This window comes from Oncorhynchus keta, chromosome 12 (assembly GCF_023373465.1).
Source record: "Oncorhynchus keta strain PuntledgeMale-10-30-2019 chromosome 12, Oket_V2, whole genome shotgun sequence".
Taxonomy (NCBI): domain Eukaryota; kingdom Metazoa; phylum Chordata; class Actinopteri; order Salmoniformes; family Salmonidae; genus Oncorhynchus; species Oncorhynchus keta.
In genome coordinates, this window is record NC_068432.1 from 4,376,423 (window position 1) to 4,400,114 (window position 23,692).

General features: G+C 41.6%; 1 protein-coding gene across 1 annotated transcript; it reads left to right on the forward strand.

Annotated features, from left to right (window-relative positions):
• Positions 1 to 3,101: 3,101 nt before the first annotated feature.
• LOC118391754 (sodium- and chloride-dependent GABA transporter 2-like) lies at positions 3,102 to 21,545 on the forward strand. The gene is made up of 14 exons (XM_035783242.1): positions 3,102 to 3,345; positions 3,670 to 3,804; positions 4,608 to 4,748; positions 5,708 to 5,795; positions 5,919 to 6,051; positions 7,760 to 7,894; positions 10,508 to 10,611; positions 11,229 to 11,353; positions 16,862 to 16,974; positions 17,252 to 17,389; positions 19,321 to 19,423; positions 19,563 to 19,663; positions 20,751 to 20,921; positions 21,390 to 21,545. The coding sequence occupies exons 1-14, from the start codon at positions 3,150 to 3,152 to the stop codon at positions 21,543 to 21,545; spliced, it is 1,839 nt and encodes a 612-aa protein (XP_035639135.1). The 5' UTR covers positions 3,102 to 3,149.
• Positions 21,546 to 23,692: the final 2,147 nt, after the last annotated feature.

The window sequence follows — 23,692 nt, forward strand, 5'->3', positions numbered from 1 at the left end:
AAAGTGCTATTTGCATGTGAAAAATGAATGCCATATGCTGCATTTGCTATCGGCCCACTGTTTACGTTGTTGGTGACGCTTTGATATCTTGATAATTTGCAGCTGTTTAAGTCTATCAAAAAGTGTGTGAGTTTAAGCATGTGTCCATTAGGCATATGTTTAAAACATTTCATCAGCATAAATTAGATTGAGCAATAAAACAACCAAGCATGCAAGTAATCCAACACTTTGACACTCGAGTTTCTGCTTTCACCTGCCCATTGGAGGGTGCAGGAAATACTCGGGGTACAGGCAGGGTGTGACAGAGTACAGGAAAGATACAGAGTAAGGAGCAATGATTTCTGGCTACAAGGATGGACCCTGGAACATCACTTCCAACTGCGGATGAAGGGCATCATGGCAAAGTCCCAGAACTGGAATGTAAGAATTTGGTACCCTTTAAATCACATACTTAGATGCAGTGTAATTGACTGTTGGTTAATTTGGACCATTTTAACATTATTTTTCATTTAATTGCCTCTAGTTTGACATTTATACTTTGTGCTGAAGAATGATAGATGGCGCTAAATACTGGGAAAGTCTCGAGGGAAACCTGTTTCAGTCTTCCAGAGATTTGAGACTGGGATAGAGGTTCACCTTCCAGCAGGACAATGTCCCTAAACATACAGCTAAAGCAACACTCAAGTGGTTTAATGGGAAACATTTAAATGTCTTGGAATGGCCTAGTCAAAGCCCGACCTCAATCCAATTGAGAATATGTGGTAAGACTTAAAGATTGCTGTACACCAGCAGAACCCATCCAACTTGAAGGAGCTGGAGCAGTTAGATGTGCCAAGCTTATAGAGACATACCCCAAGAGACTTGCAGCTGTAATTACTGCAAAAGGTGGCTCCACAAAGTATTGTCTTTGGGGGGTGAATAGTTGTGCGTGCTCAAGTTCTGTTTTTTAAAGTCTTATTTCTTGTTTGTTTCACACAAACAAATATTTTTTCATCTTCATAGTGGTAGGTATAAATCAAATGATTACAACCCACCCCCAAAATCATTTTAATTCCAGCTGGTAAGGCAACAAAATAGGAAAAATGCCAACGGGGGGGAATACCTTCGCAAGCCACTGTAAAAGCGGATTTAGCTAATTCAGTGGAGACGAACCTCAAGAGTTAACCAATCCTGTGAACGTATTTGGTATCTCGTGTTTGTGTAGGTGTAATCTGTTGTAAACAAAAAGGAGTAATGAAGGGATCTACGGGAGTTTAATGAGGACCAGCCAACCTTTTCATCATATACGAACGCACTCGTGAGTATTAAAACTGTAACCTGTGATAAAACTAATGGCGTTATGGTAGATGACATCCAAAGGTTTAGGAGTAGTGGTTGCTGCAATCTGGTAAATGGTGTCACCATAGTCAGGAACTGGCAGGAAGGCTGACTATACAATTTGCTTTCTGGTATTTAGGGAGAAGCAAGATCTATAAAAAAAAATAAGCCCACTTTAAACCTTTGATTTTTTAAACATGAAATCTTTGTCAATCCAAATGCCCAGATATTTATATCGATGGTATCAATGGGAGAACCATCCAATGAATAAATATGTAGTCCATGTGATTTTTTTGTTGTTGCGAGAATTAGAGAACAACATGTATTTAGTCGTCTTGTCCGAATTAAGTAGAAGGAGTAAACCAATCAGTGCTTTTTGTAAGGCAACAAGGTCATATTGCAGCTCTCACATAGCCTGGTCAACCGTTGGGGCACATTGTCTGGATACAGATTAATATTACAAGTTTTAACAGATCGAAGTCTTAATGTAGTCTTTCAGAGTGTTTCAGACAAGACTGTAAATGACAATGTAATTTATATGACATTTAAATATGGCAAGATATGTTTGGCAAATCAAGTGGTTTCATCACTTTTCATTAGCATTTATTGAAACCTCATCTGTACGTTTTCCTTGTCTTCCCGTGACAGATGATCAAACCCGAACGATTACTTGGATAGGATTTTACAAAACATGTTATAATGATAATAAATATATGTATTTATATAAAACAATAACTATTTATTTACAACAAAAAACTTGCTTATCAAAATTAATCACATTCTCATGTTTTATGTCAAATGTATGCACACATGACTGTAAGTCGCTTTGGATAAAAGCGTCAGCTAAATGGCATATATTATATTATTATTATTATTATAAATTGCATAATAAGAAAATGGACAGATTTGCCAATGTTGTCTACTAATGCGTTTGTAGCCGTGCACAAGCCAACAACACAGATATGCATACCACTGTAGACATACACTTTATGGAACGGTGGGGACTGTGAAGGGAAACACACAAAGGCCCAGACATACGCACTCTACACACACGTACAGTGCAATATTGTTGTAATGTTGGTATTATACATTTTGTATTGTAGATATGTAGTGGTGTAACAATGTTAAATGATGTACTGTTTAATATTTTGTTATATGTAAGTGCTTTAATGTGGTTGGACCCCAGGAAGAGTAGCTGCTGCCTTGTCATCAGCTAATGGGGATCCCTAATACATATGAATACAAATACGGTGATTCTCTCAGAATACACATGAAATACACATATACACATGTGTATTTGGAGTGTATAGCCAATATTGGGGACTGTGACATCGTTTCCCAGGAACAGAAACTGACATTCAATCTCGGTTTTTACTCTTTACCACAGCCACAAAGTAAAAATTGTCCATATCGTATAAATGCATGAAAACAAAAAGTGTGGTTGAAATCACATTTTAGGAAGATAAATTGTAGAAATAGGTGGGCTTTATGACTCGCCCTATCTCTTCTCCCCGCTCTTTTCACCCCCCCTCCTCTCTCTCTCTCTCTCTCTCTCTCTCTCTCTCCCTCTCTCACACACATAAGAAACCACACTCCCTCAGCCCCCTCTCTCGCCACTGCTCTTTCGATCTGCCAGTTTCATTCATATGAGGATTGGTCCTGCACAGTTTTCCTCTAATCCCACCCTTGACCCCATTTAGGACAGGATTGGTGGGTTTGGTTTACACACATATCCTGTCTATATAGCCTTCCGACAGTGCCAACATCAGCTACAACTTCTCAAATCCAAGGAAAACTTGACTTACGCATCCTAAAAAGTATCGGGTACCACCATGAACTACAACGAGAAGAAAGACCCCAAACTGCAAATGATGCCCAGCACAGCCAATAGCCAAGCAAAACTAAAGGAGCTGGAAGTGCGGGGAAACTGGGGGAGTAAAGCCGAGTATATTTTAACGGTGATGGGAGCTATAATTGGACCTGGAAACGTGTGGAGATTCCCTTACTTGTGTTACAAAAACGGAGGGGGTGAGTGAAAACGGTTGTCACCAGTTACCACAGCCACAAATTCATAACCCCACCTATTTCTACAATTTATCTTCTTAAAATCTAATGTTAAACCTAACTCTAAACTTAAATTAAGACCAAAAAGCACATTTCAGTTTCATTAGTCTTTATGGGAAGCCAATTTGGACTTTGTGGCTGTGGTATCTAGTGGAAACCAGTAAAACTCTGATGTCGTCCAAACGTCGGTCATTGCATTAGAGCAATGCATTTGATACACTGTGCGTAATTTCATTAACAGTGACATTGGCGCATATCTTGATTGAGCTGATTCTTCGTGTCTGGCAGGTGTGTTCTTCATTCCATATGTTTTGTTCTTGGTGACGTGCGGGATCCCGCTATTCTTCCTGGAGACTTCTCTGGGACAATACACCAGCCAGGGAGGAATCACATGTTGGAGGAAGATGTGTCCGCTATTTGAGGGTAAACCTTTTTATGTTGGCGCATGGGGAAACATCAAATACTTATTTTCTAGTTATCCTAACTATTCTTATTTTCTAGTTATCCTAACTATTCTTATTTTCTAGTTATCCTAACTATTCTTATTTTCTAGTTATCCTAACTATTCTTATTTTCTAGTTATCCTAACTATTCTTATTTTCTAGTTATCCTAACTATTCTTATTTTCTAGTTATCCTAACTATTCTTATTTTCTAGTTATCCTAACTATTCTTATTTTCTAGTTATCCTAACTATTCTTATTTTCTAGTTATCCTAACTATTCTTATTTTCTAGTTATCCTAACTATTCTTATTTTCTAGTTATCCTAACTATTCTTATTTTCTAGTTATCCTAACTATTCTTATTTTCTAGTTATCCTAACTATTCTTATTTTCTAGTTATCCTAACTATTCTTATTTTCTAGTTATCCTAACTATTCTTATTTTCTAGTTATCCTAACTATTCTTATTTTCTAGTTATCCTAACTATTCTGTCATTTACCCACAAAGGCCCATCGGTGCTCAAGAAAATGCCTAACCTATGCACAGGTTTCCCAAGTCAGGACCCCAATGAATGACGTACAACTTATTATATGCATTGTATGAACAGTAGAAAGTATAGCACACAAACTACAGTGTTGGTTTTGGACAAGTTAAACCCTACATTTAATCTACTTGTACGTTTTGATTAAATATATGTACCGCTACAACCATTTTGGGACAATTAAGATTTTCACAATCTGTATTAAAATGGTGCGGAGTGCTAAAACATGTTCTTTTCCACAGGTATGGGCTACGCCTGTAACCTTGTCATCTCATTCAGTGCCATCTCCTACATTGTGATCTTGGCATGGGCCTTTTTCTATCTCTTCTCCTCCTTCAGTGCAGAGCTACCCTGGGCAAGCTGCGGAAACTGGTGGAACACTGGTAAGAGACTCACTGACAGTTGTGGCTGCTATGCGTGATGTATTGTTGTCTCTATCTTCTTGCCCTTTGTGCTGTTGTCTGTGCCCAATAACGTTTGTGCTGCTACCATGTTGTGCTGCTACCATGTTGTGTTGCTACCATGTTGTTGTCATGTTGTGTTGCTACCATGCTGTTGTCATGTGTTGCTGCCATGCTATGTTGTTGTCTTAGGTCTCTCTTTATGTAGTGTTGTGTTGTCTCTCTTGTTGTGATGTGTGTTTTGTCCTATATTTTTATTTAATGTATTTTTCTTTTCATTCCCAGTCCCCATCCCCACAGGAGGCATTTTGCCTTTTGGTAGGCCGACGTTATAAATAAGAATTTGTTCTTAACTGACTTGCCTAGTTAAATAAAGGTGAAATAAAAATAAATAAAATAAAACAAGGCATGGGGAGAGGTCATAAGAGGCATGGGGAGGGGTCAAAGAGGCATGGGGAGGGGTCAAAGAGTTTGAGTTACCAGTGTACAACATTAATTAACAACAGAGAGGGGCCATAACTGGCAGTTAACCAAAGTGAATTAGGTGGACCATTCCTTTGTGATTATTACATTTGTTTATTAAAGTTTAAGCTGTTGTACCCTGTTATTTTATTACACCAACTTGTTATCTCATTACCATTAACTATTGCCAAGGAGGAGGTACAATGTAAGGAGGGTCAATCAAAAAGTTTAATTGTCCATTTCCAATGTGTGTTACATGTACCAAATCAACTGGCCACCCACATAGCCTGGTTCCTCTCCAGGTTTCTTCCTAGGTTTTGGCCTTTCTGGGGAGTTTTTCCTAGCCACCGTGCTTCTACACCTGCATTGCTTGCTGTTTGGGGTTTTAGGCTGGGTTTCTGTACAGCACTTTGAGATATCAGCTGATGTACGAAGGGCTATATAAATAAATGTGATTTGATTTGATTTGTCTGCCCTAGACTCGTGCATGGACGACAGCAAGCAGAATCGCAGCACCAACCTGACATCAAGAGAGAATACCACACTACCAGTCATGGAGTTTTGGGAGTAAGCAGCCCCCCTTACTTTACGCATGTGACGTGTTGCGCAGGATTCCCAAACCTTCACTCTCGTATTAAGTTCCCCCTTCCTCACTCTCTCTCACTCACTCACTCACTCACTCACACACAGGCGCAGGGTGCTGAACATTTCCGGGGGGATCGAGGAGATGGGCAACATCAGATGGGAGCTGGCGCTGTGTCTCCTTCTCACCTGGGTCATCTGTTACTTCTGTGTCTGGAAGGGAATTAAGTCCACAGGCAAGGTGAGAATCAATTAATACTAACCGACCTCTATGAACATCCCCACTCTATTTCCACAGTGGCATTGTGTGTGATATCCAGTATCACACTATTGTAACTACTACATCTACTGGTTAGAATGTGGTATGGTTATTTTTTTTATCTACGTTTTATCTACGTATTTTGTATGTGCAGTAACTGATGCAACTGATGTCCTTGAGCCCCCTGCTTGTACCTTCCCAGCAAACATGACCCAATTAGCCCCATGTGGGTATTATTTGGGCACGGGCTAGCCCACGCCAAGCCCACACCAACCGATACTGATTAGCCCACACCAATCCCACATCAGCCCAACATGGACCCTGTTCTTTTTATGAATGGCTCTGCCCTGGTGTGAGTGGTCAGCTCCACTAAGACTCTGTTCAGCTCCAGTCAGTTACGTATCACCATAAGAGAACACACTGTGACTGGCGGTGGCTGTAACACATAATGAAAAGTGAAGGCTGTCACGACTGCCGAGGCGACGTATGCATGGTACTCCATTCACTGTGTGAACAGCTCCAAACCCGTGTGAATGTTTGTTCCTTTTTTTAATAAACAACTCCACCAGCATGAGACCCACTTTGAGAGACCCACTTTGAGAGACCCACTATGAGAGACCCACTATGAGAGACCCACTATGAGAGACCCACTATGAGAGACCCACTATGAGAGACCCACTATGAGAGACCCACTATGAGAGACCCACTATGAGAGACCCACTATGAGAGACCCACTATGAGAGACCCACTATGAGAGACCCACTATGACCCACTGGGTGGAATCTGAAACATATTACGATAAACAAAAGTGGATGTATGTGTAATGTAGCGTTATTAAGCATGGAATGTTAGACTTAAGTGCATGAAAGTGTGAATTCTGATTTTAAATTCAGTTTTGTGCTGAGCTGTATCTCCAGAGGTTTTGTGTAAGTGTATGAAAGTAAGTATTCTTATTTTAAATCTATGCCGTTTTGTCCTTAAGTTGTTATTGTCTATTACTGTTCTGTATTATGTCATGTTTTATGTTTTGTGTGGAACCCAGTTTGAGTAGCGGCTGCGTTCATATGTCCAGAGAGGACGTATAAAAAATATTTAAAAATAGTTCACGATCACGACATAACAAAAGTTATTTTGTCGAAATCACAATTTGTTTTTTCTTGTGATCACGACATAACAAAAGTTATTTTGTCGAAATCAATGTTTTTTCTTGTGATCACGACATAACAAAAGTTATTTTGTCGAAATCACAATATGTTTTTTCTTGTGATCACGACATAACAAAAGTTATTTTGTCTAAATCACAATTTGTTTTTTCTTGTGATCACGACATAACAAAAGTTATTTTGTCGAAATCACAATATGTTTTTCTTCTGATCACCACATATTGTCAATCTATCGTCAATGCGTTTACTCCTATTGATAGAGTTAATCTCATGGTCTCAACAAAACAACTTTTGTTAAGCCGTGATCATGAGAAAATGATCTTGTGATCTCGATAAAACAGCTTTAATGTACATATCCGTAAGTTTATCTATAATAGTGCACATTATGACTTGTTGTCTTACTCAATGACTTCACTCTGACTGCATATAGTCTCCACCAATTCAATATGACCATAACTACCTCTACAAACTGACAGGGTTGTGTAGATTACAATGTACTAAGTTATTTCTGTTATCTCTCCTGTCAGGCTACTTACTTTACGGCCACATTCCCATATGCCATGCTCCTGGTCCTGCTGATCCGCGGTGTCACTCTGCCTGGAGCCATAGACGGCATCATCTTTTACATTTACCCTGACATCTCTCGCCTCACAGACCCACAGGTAGACCAACAGTACATGGCTTGATACACTCCACACACAGAAACACACACACCATCATTATAATCATCATCATCACCGGCGATCTCTCGGGGTCGAGTATGATTGTTCTCCTGGTGGATCCTGCTTGTGGGTCTTCAGATGGCTGAAAATGCCAATCCGGGAGCCGCACATTTTGGTGCGGCTGTGGGCAGGGTTGAGTAGTGGTGGTGGATGGCGGTTGGGCCTTCTTGATGGAAATGTTCTTCTTTCGAAGTTGCCGCTTGTCATATGCTGCACGGCGAAAGATCTTCATAAGTGCTTCTCCCTCATGGAGAGTTTTCCTCCATTGTCGACCTGTCTTTCTACAGTGTGCTCCCAACTGGAATATGTCTTGATGGCACTTTTTCAGGTTTGTTTTGATGTTATCCTCGTACCGCTTATTTTGTCCGCCCAGGGGGACTCTTCCCTTAGTTTAGTTGTGAGTACAGCACCTGTTTCTGGAGGCAGGAGTTGGGCATCTTGACAAAATGGTCAGTCCATCTGAGCTGGTTTTGGGTGGTGGTGATGCTCTTCGTGTTCGGGCCACCTCCAGGAAACTGGTGTTTTGTGCGCTTGTCTTGAGAATGCTCCACTGGCACAGCTTAGATGGTGGTGTATTAACCAGTTGTGTCAGTGTTATTTCCTGGTAGATGCTGGTTGAAAATACAATACATACTACACAGGACCTTCTTTTTGAATGGGCGTCAGTTTCGGGTTTTCATGGTGATGGTTAATAGACCAATAACAAAGAGGGTTCCATACATCTATGCAAATAACATATCGTATTAAGTTCCCCCTTCCTCACTCAGACCACTCCCAGACAGTCCTCGCAAAATTCTTGCTTGAGAAATAGCTCTTTGCTAAAAAAGCTATTTTTGTCAATTTTAATTAAACTATTACAGTAAGGTACTTACTTCATTGTTACCCATAAATTATTTGATATTAACATACAGTAAAACAAATACTGCATTTTGGGCCTTTAATGTTGAAGAGTATGCTGTCTATTCTGTACAGCATTTAGACTCACTGAGGCAGATTTTGGCCTGTGAGGTGGAGGATGGCAGCGATGAAGTTAGGGGAAAGGGTGGGTGCAATGATGCTGGAATTTTGCATTGTTACTGAGCACTGTTGCTGACATGTCATACATCAGCTGCAGTATTCTGGTGGATTTGTCAGGGCAGACACATTTTGAAAAACATAATCAGCATGATGGTTCACAGAGTCAATGGCTTTTGTAAGGTCTTTACAGTGGTTGCTTCTTGCATTTGCCACGCAGTGAAAAATCATGTCCATTGGTGACTTTGTTGGGCGAAAGCCACACTGACAGTCTGGGAGGATTTCTTCTGACAGGGAAAGGAGTCAGTTGCCCAGGATGCGGGAAAGTGTTTTTCTGGTGGTGGACATGTCCACCCAAAAATTGTGATGATTAGGGTGTCCCTGAGTTCTGCAGGGATTTCCTCCTTGTCCTAGATCTTAAAGAGCAAGGCATGTACTGTATGTGATCTAGGAGATGTGGCCCGCTTTCCTTTAGGATTTTCTCTGGAATCCTATCAGGACCAGCGGCCTTGTTGTTCCTCGTCTTCCTGATGGCATCTTGCAACTCCTGCAGGCTGGGTAGTTATCCCATGTCCTCCTTTGTGCTTCACTCTCAACTGCCCTCTCAACCGTTGTTTTTCTGTTGAGGAGCTCTTTGAAGTAGTCTTTCCAATGGGATTGGATGGATTCGTCATCCTTTAGCAGCTTTGGCCCACCTTTGGAGGGGATTGGTTTTAGGCCGCGGTAACTGTTAAGTTCATGTTTTAAGTATCCCAATATTTCTGTTTACGGGGCTATCACTCAGTCAAGAGTGCGCATGCGCAGGAAGTCTAGTCGGTGATGGACTTAGCCTCGAGTGTAATGGCGACCTTTGGTGGTGTTCATACGGTTTAGTAAACTTTGTTAAACTGGAACCTTGTCATTTCGAGTTAACAGTAACTGGGTCCACATACCACCTTCATGGAGTCGAAAAAGCCCCCGGAATGTCCAGAGTCTGCTAGTTGCTGGATCTCCAACGCCTTTCCTGTCCATTTGTTCTTTAGTTCCCTTACCCGGTGTTCTTTAGTTCCTTCTTCCCCATGGCGTGAGCTTCTCTTCTGGCTCTGCAGTTGATGTCGTTCTGCCAGGCGCAGGAGGTTCTCCGCTTGGTGTTAATGAGCTGTTCAATTTCTGAGTCCTTCTTCATCATTAGGGTGTTCTTGCAGGTATTGAGGATGGTGGACTTGGTCATGCTCCACTGTGTTTCAGTATCCTCATATTCTTTGGGCAGTTTTGCACTGAGAACAGACTGGAGGTGTTGCCGTTTGGTGGCGTCACCCAGACTTTCGATGTCAAGCCTTTGCCGGCTCAGCACACACACACACACACACACACACACACACACACACACACACACACACACACACACACACACACACACACACACACACACACACACACACACACACACACACACACACACACACACACACACACACACACACACACACACACAAACAAGAATCATAATATCTCCATGAATTGAATGTTATGTGTAATATACTATTCATCCCATCTAAGGTGTGGATGGATGCAGGCACACAGATTTTCTTCTCCTATGCTATCAGCTTGGGCTTTCTCACATCCCTGGGCAGCTACAACAGTTACAACAACGACTGCTACAAGTGAGTCATTGGCATAGGGATGTATAGAGGACACACATGCCACAAACCTCACTTTTTTAGTATGGGCAGCACAATTGAAGTATTTCAGCATTTTAAAGTAGTCAACCGGGTGGGACTTCCTATGTGGGATCACAGGTCAGTAGGAGGGATCAGCCAATGACTTCTGGGGCGGCAAGGTAGCCTAGTGGTTAGAGTGTTGGACTAGTAACCGGAAGGTTGCAAGTTCAAACCCCCGAGCTGATAAGGTTCAAATTTGTCGCTCTGCCCCTGAACAGGCAGTTAACCCACTGTTCCGAGGCCATCATTGAAAATGAGAATTTGTTCTTAACTGACTTGCCTGGTTAAATAAAGGTAAAATAATAAAAAATAAAAACATTCCTGCACTACAGGTGGCAGTAAATCACCAACCTTAAAGCTGCCCTCTGCCCTGCACTCACAGAAGCAATACATACAAAGATCTTTCCAACTCTATGGTCTCCGGAGTGTCAGTGAAACCCACCCCCAGTCTGACTGCTTGACACTGACTAAAAATAAATACTGCAAATTTATAAATTATCTCCAGGCCAAAGATAGATCACTATTTCCCCTAACATGTAATTTGGTATTTTTTTCCCCAGGGACTGTTTTTACCTGTGTCTTCTAAACAGTGGCACCAGCATCGTGTCAGGCTTCGCAATCTTCTCTGTTTTGGGCTTCATGACCTATGAACAGGGGGTGTCCATTGAAGAGGTGGCTGAGTCAGGTAAACGTTGATACTGTAACAGACAAGAGAGATGGATTTTACCATTAGAATGTTTGACATTATTCCATAGAAGATCATAATGCGGTAAAAGCCAAAGGTCGCAGATAGTTCACACCAAATTCATCCACAATGACTGTGAAAACTTCTTATAGTAAGTTATCTTCTTTAACTAAAAAACGTTTATTTGGTTTCTATATGTGACCGACCACCTCGATTTGGTCTTATGTAGCAACATTTGAAATGGTTGGAAACTCAGAGCTACAAAATGGCATATCATACACAACAGTTGAGGAACAATGGGAAAGTAATTCTGCTTTGAAAGTAGATTGATTTTTAACCCCACTTTTGAGAAAATGGCTCTTGAATGTTTTTGGTACACCTACTGGAGAGCTCTTCTTCGTCTACACCTATTCAGCATCGTTCACACCCTCTTAAGCCTTAGCTCCACCCATCTCTTTAAGGATTCACATGTCAGGCCATGTGCTAAACAGAGTGAGTAAGGAAGTGTAGTAAACAACCAAAGATGTGAAGACTAAAAGTGGTGAAAGAGCCTACAATAAGGAAAAACTCCAGGAAAAAATGCACTTTATCTAGTCCTTGGCCTATATCCTAATCTGACTTTGGTGCAGGTCATGTTGTTCTTCACATTACCGTTTCTAGTAAACACACACTATATCAAATAAAATCAAAGTTTATTTGTCACATGCACATGATACAGAAGGTGTAAATGGTACAGTGAAATTGTTACTTGTAGCAATATCAATAATAGAAAGTATTAAGTATTAAGTATTTTAAGATAAAAATATTGTATAAATATTTGATCATTATTAGAAGATGCTTGAATAGTGTCATAAATAATTGCTATAGGCACCCCCCAGCCACATCTAGCTAACTGGATGGGACACTATTGTCTAGACACGTTCATGAAATACAATAGATGGCCGTAATCACCCCCAGATACACCTGGCTAACTTGATGGGTCATGTAGCAGGCTCGCTAACATTAGGCTATAACTAGCAATGCCAATGGATTTCTGAGATACAAATAAAATGACAACACATCATACATGTAACATTAGCTAGCGAGCCAGCGAGCTATTTTCGCTAGTTAGTGAACAGTATGCTTTACCTTGCAATTAAAGTGACTTTCTGGTAAAATTAGACTCGTAATTTAATAATTTTATTTGTATTACAGATGGCATTCAGGTTTGTAATTAAGGCACATGAAAGTTCACATGTGCCAAAAGGTAATTCGCATTTTGATAAATAATAAAAAATAATTACGTTCAAATGCCTCTCCTGTGAAGTAGTGACGTGCGACATATGCCTAGCTTCCTGAAACGGGTCACGTGTGTGTAACGGTTTTCCTCCTCTTCTGAGGAGGAGTAGGAAGGATCAGACCAATAAGCAGCGTGGTACGTGTCCATGTTAATATTGATTTAAACTGAACACAAAAACAAAATAACAAGAGAACGAATGAAAACGAAACAGTTCTGTCTGGCAGACACAGAGACAGAAAACAACTACCCAAAAATCATAGTGGGGAAAACAGGCTGCCTAAGTATGGTTCTCAATCAGAGACAACCATAAACAGCTGCCTCTGATTGGGAACCATACCAGGCCAAACACAGAAATACAAAAACATAGAACACATAGAATGCCCACCCCAACTCACGCCCTGACCAAACTAACATAGAGACATTAAAAAGGAACTAAGGTCAGGATGTGACAGTGTGTTTGTTTACTGAGCCATTTGTGTAACAAATTGGACATACAGTATATCATTTCTGAGGATAATATTTCCGCAATAGAGTTAACAAAAAAATGTGTCCATTTGTGTGTGCCCATTAGAGTTAAATATTTCCCGTTATTTTACAAATGTTCCATCCCGGGAATACATCCCTTTTCTCCAAGGTATTTCCCTCAAACCGGGAAGTGTAATTCAAAAGCATTATGAAGCATATGCAGTTCCTTCGGAAAGAATTCAGACACCTTTACTTTTTCCACATTTTGTATTGTTACAGCCTTTTTCTAAAATGGATTCAGACCCTTTGCTATGAGACTCGAAATTGAGCTAAGGTGCATCCTGCTTCCATTGATCATCCTTGAGATGTTTCTACAACTTCATTGGAGTCCTCCTGTGGTAATTTAAATTGACTGGATATGATTTGGAAAGGCACACACCTGTCTATATAAGGTATCTTAGTTGACAGTGCATGTCAACTAAGCCATGAGGTCAAAGGAATTGTCCGTAGAGCTCCGAGACAGGATTGTGTCGAGGCAGAGATCTGGGGAAGGGTACCTAAACATTTCTGCATCATTGAAGGTCCCCAAGAACACAGTGGCCTCCATCATTCTTAAATGGAAGAAGTTTGGAACCACCAAGACTCTTCCAAGAGCTGGACGCCCATCCAAACTGAGCAATCCGGGGAAAAGTGCCTTGGTCAGGTAGGTGACCAAGAACCCAATTGTCACTTTGACAGAGCTCTAGAATTCCTCCGTGGAGATGGGAGAACCTTCCAGAAGGACAACCATCTCTCTAGCTACCAACCAGGCCTTTATGGTAGAGTGGCCAGACAGAAGCCACTCCTCAGTAAATGGCACATGACAGCCCCCTTTTAGTTTGCCAAAAGGCACCTAAAAATTCTCAGACCATGAGAAACAAGATTCTCTGGTCTGATGAAACCAAGATTGAACTCTTTGGCCTGAATGCCAAGCGCCACATCTGGAGGAAACCTGGCACCATCCCTACGATGAAGCATGGTGGTGGCAGCATCATGCTGTTGGGAAGTTTTTCAGCGGCAGGGACTGGGAGCCTAGTCAGGATTCAGGCAAAGATGGAGCAAAGTACAGAGAGATCCTTGATGAAAACCTGCTCCAGAGCGCTCAGGACCTCAGATGAAGATTCATCTTCCAGCATGACAATGACACTAAGCACACAGCCAAGACAATGCAGGAGTGGTTTTGAGACAAGTCTCTGAATGTCCTTGAGTGGCCCAGCCAGAGCCCGGACTTGAACCCGATCAAACATCTCTGGAGAGACCTGAAAATAGCTGTGCAGTGACGCTCCACATCCAACCTGACAGAGCTTGAGAGGAACTGCAGAGAAGAATGGGAGAAACTCCCCAAATACAGGTATGCCAAGCTTGTAGGGTCATACCCAAGAACACTCAACGCTGTAATCACTGCCAAAGATGCCTCAACAAAGTACAGAGTATAGGGTCTGAATACATATGTAAATGAAACTCCAACAGGCTCGAGAGGTGAAGGTTGAGTCTTGCGTCCTCCGAAACATGACCCGCAAAACCACACTTCTTAACACCTGCCTGCTTAACCCAGAAGCCAGACACACAATATGTCGGAGGAAACACTGTTCACCTGATGACGTAAGTAAGCCTGCAGGCACCCTGCCCGAAACAAGGAGTCTCTAGAGCATGATGAACCAAGTAAACCCCTCCAGCCATACCCTCCCCTAACCCGGATGATGCTGGGCGACTTGTGCGCCGCCCTATGGGACTCCCGATCACGGCCGGTTGTGATACCGCCCGAGATCGAGCCAGGGTCTGTAGCGATGCAGTGCCTTAGACCGCTGCACCATTCGGGAGCCCTTTGATTAGAGCTTTGATCAAACATTTTATCCTGATGCTACCTGAGCCTGATGAGCCATATATTAAATACATTTTATGAGCCCTACATTACAGACATTTCATGAGCCCAAGCCCAAAAAAGCCCAAATGATTGTGCCATTATCCAATACATACTGTATATGTTATATTGGCAAGTGCACATTAAGCCTAGAAAACCCCCATAAAAAGAAACATAAAAGCCCATAGATGGAGCTAGCTATATGCTCTCTTGGTTAAAAACATTTAACAAGCTCCAGTCGGCTGATCATTTTTAGTGTGAACTGTATTACTGTAATGTATTATACTGTATTATATGGACTGGAATTACGCACCTCGTTTAAAACCATTAAAAATAAAGGAAAGAACATGTGATTCTGGTGCAGCTCATGTGGTTTACAAAATTACAAGTATAGGCTAGCAAATGTGATTTTAATTTTGAAATATAATGGAGCCTATTTGTATAATTAGTAGGCTGACTCATATATACCTTTCATAATATTTCCTCCAATGTTATTAGCCGACCTCCTTTTTCTCTCTCTAGTGTTGCTTCATGCCTTCCTTGCTTTCAACAGTTAAATGAAATACGTTTTGTTCTTATCTGCATAATTCTAGTGACATCCTTGAATAATATAGGACTAGGATGAGATGCAGAAGGTTTTCACTTCTCTTCACAAATATTGAATGGTTATGGGTCTGAATAAATAACTGTTATTATAGCCTACCGCCATCGCGGGTTCCCTCTTCTTTCAAACTACCCGAGAGTTCTATTGGCTGCTGTATTTAACATTCAGCAAACAAGAGCTTGCGTGCCTCTTCGAATATTCAAGAAATGCTCCAAAAAAAAAGAATGTCCAGCAAGCTATTCGAGTCTAGCTTTTCCTGCATGGGACTCCAAGAGCTAAGGATCGTTTTTTAAGGAGAGAGGCCAGAGGAGCACATGTGCGTGCGTATTGCGCCATGGACAGAGGCTATACATTAGAAGTTTATGTCACACCCTGGCCATAGAGAGGCTTTTATTCTCTATTTTTGTTAGGCCAGGGTGTGACTAGGGTGGGCATTCTAGTTTCTTTATTACTATGTTTTCTGTTTCTATGTTTTGGCAGGGTATGGTTCTCAATCAGGGACAGCTGTCTATCGTTGTCTCTGATTGGGAATCATACTTAGGCAGCCCTTTTTCCACCTTAGTTGTGGGTAGTTGACTTTGTTAGTGGCCTGTATAGCCCTAGTAAGCTTCACGGTAGTTTTTGTTGTTTCTTGTTGGCGACGTTCATAATAAAGAGAAATGTACGCTCACCACGCTGCACCTTGGTCCGGTCATTTCCCTGATGATGTTCGTGACAGCTTATTATGCATTATATTACTGTATCATAGGCTACCTGTCAAAATAAAAAAAGTTACCATGATGAGATGATAGGTCTACCTACATGCATTGTGAACTGCGTTCCACACGGAGATAGGCTGTCTGTCTCCAACCTGTGCGTTGATGATTCATCATGCATTAAGCAGAGAGAAGGCCATAGAGAAGCCAGATTTATATTTTAACAGTTCAATTTCATGTCATGCTGTTCATATAAATAATAATATTTTACCAATTTCTCGCAGTTATTTTTCCCGGGAGAAGGAAATGGTTTTGGGTGGTTAATATCTGTAAATCTTGGCAACCGGGTTCCCGCCATTCATCCCTAGTGAGCATGCCTACATGCATGTGTGTGTGTACGTTACATGTACATGCTGGGCGAGGCCAGTCAAGGGTGAGGTCAGGTTTAGGCCATGTGTTCAGTCAGTGTGTGCAGTTATGTGTAGTCAGCGTGCACTGTAGTGACACAAATTGCACTGTGTGCAGTGATTGAGTGTACTCAGTCAGTGTTCCTATCTTTGTACAGGTCCTGGGCTGGCATTTATTGTGTACCCTCGAGCAGTAGCCATGATGCCCATGTCTCAGATCTGGTCTGCCTGTTTCTTCATCATGATCATCCTTCTGGGTCTGGATAGTCAGGTAAGTGTCCCTCTTGCACACTGAAGCTTTTTCTAACAACATGAACTTAGTCATTGTCAACTGTTTGGTCAAACGTGGCTTAACAGGTCTGGGCTTAAATTCCGTTTCAATTCAGGACTGAAGTCAACTCCAATTGTATTTTGTTTCAATGTGTTTACATTTTAAGGAGAAAATGTAAGTTTGTCTTTAATTGAAATGGAATTGACCATAACGGACATAAACTCAAACTATACATCTGGTCTCGCTCTCCCTATATTTCTCCCCTCTCCCTCTCTAGTTTGTTGGGCTGGAGTGTTTGATGACATCTGTTGTGGATCTGTTCCCTACCTATCTGCGCCGTGAGTTCAGGAGAGAGCTGCTGTTGCTGGCTATCTGCACAATAGGCTTCATACTGGGGCTTGCCCTGGTCACAGAGGTAAGAGACCAATGCATCACCCATACTGTTAGTCTATGACTAGTGCCCGGTGTTTTACCAGGGGTCGTATTCATGAAGTGTCTCAGAGAAGGAGTGCTGATCTAGGGATCATAAACTGATCCAAGACACAGGCCCTTGACAGGTCTTGTTCCTGAACATGCCCAAACTGTATTCATACACCTACACATGTTGTTGGTTGGTATATAAGGTTTGTGAGTAGTGACTATAAGTGTGTATAGGTACAATGCAGTCGCTAAGTATTCAAGTCCCTTGACTTGTTCCACATTTTGTTATGTTACCTTATTCTAAAATGTATTAAATTGATTTTTTCCCCCTCAATCTACACACAATACCCCATAGTGACAAAGCAAAAACAGGTTTAGAAATTTTACATATTAAATAAAAAAAAACTGAAATATCACATTTTTATACAGTAAGTATTCAGACACTTTACTCAGACTCCCCTTTTTTCTACTGTGTTATTGACTTGTTAATTGTTTACTCGGTGTTGTCTGTTCACACTGATATGCTTTATCTTGGCCAGGTCGCAGTTGCAAATGAGAACTTGTTCTCAACTAGCCTACCTGGTTAAATAAAGGTGAAATAAAAAATAAAATAAAAAATTACTTTGTTGAAGCACCTTTGGCAGTGATTACAGCCTTGAGTGTTCTTGGGTATGACGCTACAAGCTTGGCACACCTGTATTTGGGGAGTTTCTCACATTCTTCTCTGCAGATCCTCTCAAGCTCTGTCAGTTTGGATGTGGAGCATTGCTACAGAGATATTCAAAGTCCAGGCTCTGGCTTGGCCACTCAAGGACATTTGGAGACCTTTCCAGAAACCACACCTGCATTGTCTTGGCTTTGTGCTTAGGGTCGTTGTCCTGTTGGAAGGTGAACCTTCGCCCTAGTCTGAGGACCTGAGCGCTCTGGAGCAGGTTTACATCAAAGGAACTCTGTACTTTGCTCTGTTCATCTTCCCCTCGATCCTGACTAGGCTCCCACTCCTTGCCGCTGAAAAACTTATCCACAGTATGATGCTGCCACCCCCATGCTTGACCGTAGGGATGGTGACAGGTTTTCTCCAGACGTGATACTTGGCATTCAGGCCAAAGAGTTCAATCTTGGTTTCATCAGACCAGAGAATCTTGTTTCTCATGGTCTGAGAGTCCTTTACGTGCCTTTTGACAAACTCCAAGCAGGCTGTCATGTGCCTTTTTACTGTGGAGTAGCTTCCATCTGGCCACTCTACCATAAAGGCCTGATTGGTGGAGTGCTGCAGAAAAGGTTGTCCTTCTGGAAGGTTCTCCCATCTCCATGGAGGTACTCCACGGCCAGCTCTAGAAAGTGTCTTGGTGGTTCCAAACTTGTTCCATTTAAGAATGATGGAGGCCACTGTGTTCTTTGGGACTTTCAATACTCCAGAAGTGTGTTGGTCCCCTTCCCAGATCTGTACTTCGAAACAATCCTGTCTTGAAGCTCTACGGACAACCTTCGACCTCATGGCTTAGTTTTTGCACTGTCAACTGTGGGACCTTATATAGACAGGTGTGTGCCTTTCCAAATCATGTCCAATCAATTTACAATTTACAACAGGTGGACTCCAATCAAGTTGTAAAAACATCTCAAGGATGATCAATGGAAACATTGTGCACCTGAGCTCAATTTCGAGTCTCATAGCAAAAGGTCTGAATCCTTATGTAAATAAGATATTTCTGTTTTTATTTGAATAAATTAGCAAAAATGTCTAAACCTGTTTTCAGTATCATTATGTGGTATTGTGTGTAGATTAATGAGGATTTTTTAAAAAGTTTAATACATTTTAGAATAAAGCTGTAACGTAACAAAATGTGGAGAAAAAAAACATTGGGTATGTTGAAGTGTTGTGTTTGGTGTGGGTAAAGTCATGACAAGGTTTTGTTTTTACTCCAGGGAGGGATGTACCTGCTTCAGCTGCTAGACCACCATGTGTGCAGTGGGACCACCCTGCTACTGCTGGCCATTTGTCAGTCTGTCTGCATCGCCTGGGTCTATGGTGAGTCGTACACTGCCTATAGGTCATAGCAACGTACTCACTTTAGAATAACGGCATCTGTCTGAAGGCAATAGGGAATTCAACCAATGGTGACATGGTGATTTGTGACTTTTTGTGACGTGCCCCCTTTGAACTATAGGTGCTGAACGTTTCTATGGTAACATCAGTGATATGATTGGCTACAGACCTCTGCCTTTGATGAAGTACTGCTGGCTCTACATCACTCCTACAGTGTGCACAGTAAGGATTCAGTAATCAAAGGGCTAATATTAATACTATGCATGCCAATATCACTTCTTGTTTTTATAAGAAACATTCATTCCAAATTGTATGCCTAGTCAACTGTCATGGAAATTCAACACCAGGGACAGCTGAAGTCAATATTAAATGAATAATTATGTATTGTCAGCAAGCTGGAGAGGTTCCAACAAACGTAGTGCACCATAGTACAGGTCGGTCAGGAGCTCTGTCGGGGCAGTCCCATTGGTTCTCTTATATACTGCTTACACAGACACGTTATATTAGCATGATTTACAATATCCTTTATTCATCGTTAATTCATCAAACATTTACTTGGATCGACTTCAATTTTGGACACTGTTCCACGTAATGGAAACAGATTATTGTTTTAGATGACATTACGTTCATACTTAAATCACTGGTGTTAACCCAAACTATAGAATTGAGTAATAATAATTTGAAATGGTTAAAAAAAAAATTATCTTATTAAATTATTCATACAGCACACAGCACTGACATGCACACTTACCCCACCAGACATGCCACCAGGGGTCTTTTCACACTCTCCAGGTCCAGAACAAATTCAAGGAAACGTACAGTATTATGCAGAGCCATGAGTGCATGGAACTCCTTCCATCTTATATAGTGAAAGGAAACAGAAAACCTGGTTTCAAAAAACAGAGTAACACCTCACAGCACAATGCCTCTCCCCCATGTGACCTACTTGTTGTGTGTATGTACTGACATGTATGTGTAGCTGATAGATTCACACACACACACACTACATGTTCATGTTTTTAAATGTATGTAAATTGCAAAGTCTTTTGTCTGTAATGTCTTTTTCGTTACGTGTCGGACCCCGGAATGACTAGCTGTCTCCATTGGCGTCGGCTAATGGGGATCCTCATAAATCAAAACACTGTCTCACTGTCTTGTCTCGCTTTCCGTAGCACCTCACTCTCTGTGTTTCTCTTTCTGCTTCTCTCTCTAACACGCAGACGGTCTTGCCTCATGTCAGATCTCTAAGTTGAGAGCGTGAGTGTTAATATTGTTTTGTAATGAGTTGCTTTTCTCTCCCAAACATTAGGCTACCTTCATCTTCTCCATAGTCAAGTACTCACCATTGAAGTTCAGCAACACATATGTTTATCCTGTCTGGGCTAACATCATTGGCTGGTTCATTGCCACTATCTCCCTCTCCTTCATCCCGCTATGGATGGTCTACAAAATGGCCAACAGCAATGGAACCCTGCGCCAGGTGAGCTCAAGTCAATACATTTCAACATCTTTAGACAGGCTTGTCTTGTCTAGTTTCGGTTAGACTAGTTTATAGTCCCATTCTTTCACATGCGCCCCTATTATGATCCTGCAAAATGATTTTCCTGCTGTGAGAAGCAGGGTCAAATTAAGATCCAAATCTGTAACAGAACAGAACTTAAACCAGTTGGACATGTCAGTAATAGCGATTCGTCAAGCTACACAAATATGACACAAACATGTTGGGGCTGTCTATTCAATTCTTAACACATACATTGTTTCTTATCATGGAGTATAAATAATTGTAATCAACCACTTGAAACTCATGGAAACAGTGAATACTTTTTCAGTTGGGTCTGCTATTTCAGATCCTCATTTTAAGTTGTTTTCTTTTCTCCCACCTGTATGAGCTGTTTGTCACCCGTCTCATGGTTCGACAATATCAGTTTACTGTCTTTATACTTCTCAGCGGTTCTCTGTGCTCTGTCGGCCTGTAGACGACCTCCCCGCGAACCACACATGCAGAACAGATGGCCCTCTTCATCTGGCGACCTCTGACGTCATGAGCTCCAGCATGGAGCTGAAGCCTCTGTCCTTCACAGCGGGAGATAAGGACGCACTGTGAACTCTCACAGGGAGATGTAAATCTTTAGTCCATTGGCGGTGCCAATGTATAATGTTTTGCACATGCAAAAAAAATACACGTTTCTTTGTGCTTAGTCTTCACATCGGCAGTGGCGCCATCCAGAAACAGCCACCCTCTTCACCCACACATGCCTTGTTGGATTTTAGTTTGACGTTTGCCTATACAGAGTGATGTGGAGAACACAGACTCAGAGTCATGTATAGCATCTCTGAATGCAGCCTTTACCTGCACTGCAATGCATCAATGGGACATTGTGCTCGTATTCGCAAGATTTCTGGCTCTCACAGACCTGTAACTTCTTCTTTAAAACCTCTTGATATTCCCCATCCCGGATCCGGGAGCGTAATCATCGCCTGACAATAATTAGCATAACGCAACGGACATAAATATCCCTATTCATGAAAATCACAAATGAAATATATTGAGACACAGCTTAGCCTTTTGTTAATCACCCTGTCATCTCAGATTTTCAAAATATGCTTTACAGCCAAAGCTAGACAAGCATTTGTGTAAGTTTATCGATAGCCTAGCATAGCATTATGCCTTGCTGGCAGCAGGCAACCTTGTCACAAATCAGAAAAGCAATCAAATTAAATCCTTTACCTGTGATGAACTTCGGATGTTTTCACTCACGAGACTCCCAGGTAGATAGCCAACGTTAATTTTTTCCCAAAATATTATTTTTGTAGGCGAAATAGCTACGTTTGTTTGTAGGCGAAATAGCTCCGTTTGTTCTTCACGTTTGGCTGAGAAATCGACCGGAAATTGCAGTCACGAAAACGGCGAAAAATATTCCAAATTAGCTCCATAATATCGACAGAAACATGGCAAACGTTGTTTATAATCCATCCTCAATGTGTTTTTCTAATATCTATTCAATAATATTTCCGTCGGGACAATTCGTTTTTCATTAAGACCGATTGGAGTAATGGCTACCTCTGTATTTTACGCGAGAATCTCTCTCGGAGCCACCATGTGACCACTTACGCAATGTTGCCGCTTACGGCTATTCTTCAACATAAATGCGTAAAACTACGTCACAGTGCTGTAGACACCTTGGGGAATACATAGAAAGCGTAAGCTGGTTCATAGCATACTCACAGTTCAATAGGGACTCATTGGAATGCAGCGCTTTCAAAACCTGGGGCACTTCCGGATTGGATTTTTCTCAGGCTTTCGCCTGCAACATCAGTTCTGTTATACTCACAGACAATATCTTTACAGTTTTGGAAACGTTACAATGTTTTCTATCCAAAGCTGTCAATGACATGCACATTCTAACATCTTGTCCTGACAAAATATCCTGTTTAAAACGGGAACGTTTTTTTTCGCAAAAAATAACCCCTAGCACCAAGAGGCTCCTATGTCCTCCAATCGTTACCTGTATTAATGGCACCTGTTTGAACTTGTTATCAGTATAAAAGACACCTGTCCACAACCTCAAACAGTCACACTCCAAACTCCACAATGGCCAAGACCAAAGAACTGTCAAAGGTCACCAGAAACGAAAGTGTAGACCTGCACCAGGCTGGGAAGACTGAATCTGCAATAGGTAAAGCAGCTTGGTTTGAAGAAATCAACTGTGGGAGCAATTATTAGGAAATGGAAGACATACAAGACCACTGATAATCTCCCTCGATCTGGGGCTCCACGCAATATTTCACCCCGTGGGGTCAAAATGATCACAAGAATGGTGAGCAAAAATCCCAGAACCCCACGGGGGGACCTAGTGAATGACCTGCAGAGAGCTGTGACCAAAGTAACAAAGCCTACCATCAGTAACACACCTAGGACTCAAATCCTGCAGTGCCAGACGTGCTTAAGACAGTACATGTCCAGGCCCGTCTGAAGTCTGCTAGAGAGCATTTGGATGATCCAGAAGAAGACTGGGAGAATGTCATATGGTCAGATGAAACCAAGATATAACTTTTTGGTAAAAACTCAACCTGTTGTGTTTGGAGGACAAAGAATGCTGAGTTGCATCCAAAGAACACCATACCTACTGTGAAGCATGGGGGTGGAAACATCATGCTTTGGGGCTGTTTTTCTGCAAAGGGACCAGGACGACTGATCCGTGTAAAGGAAAGAATGAATGGGGCCATGTATCATGAGATTTTGAGTGAAAA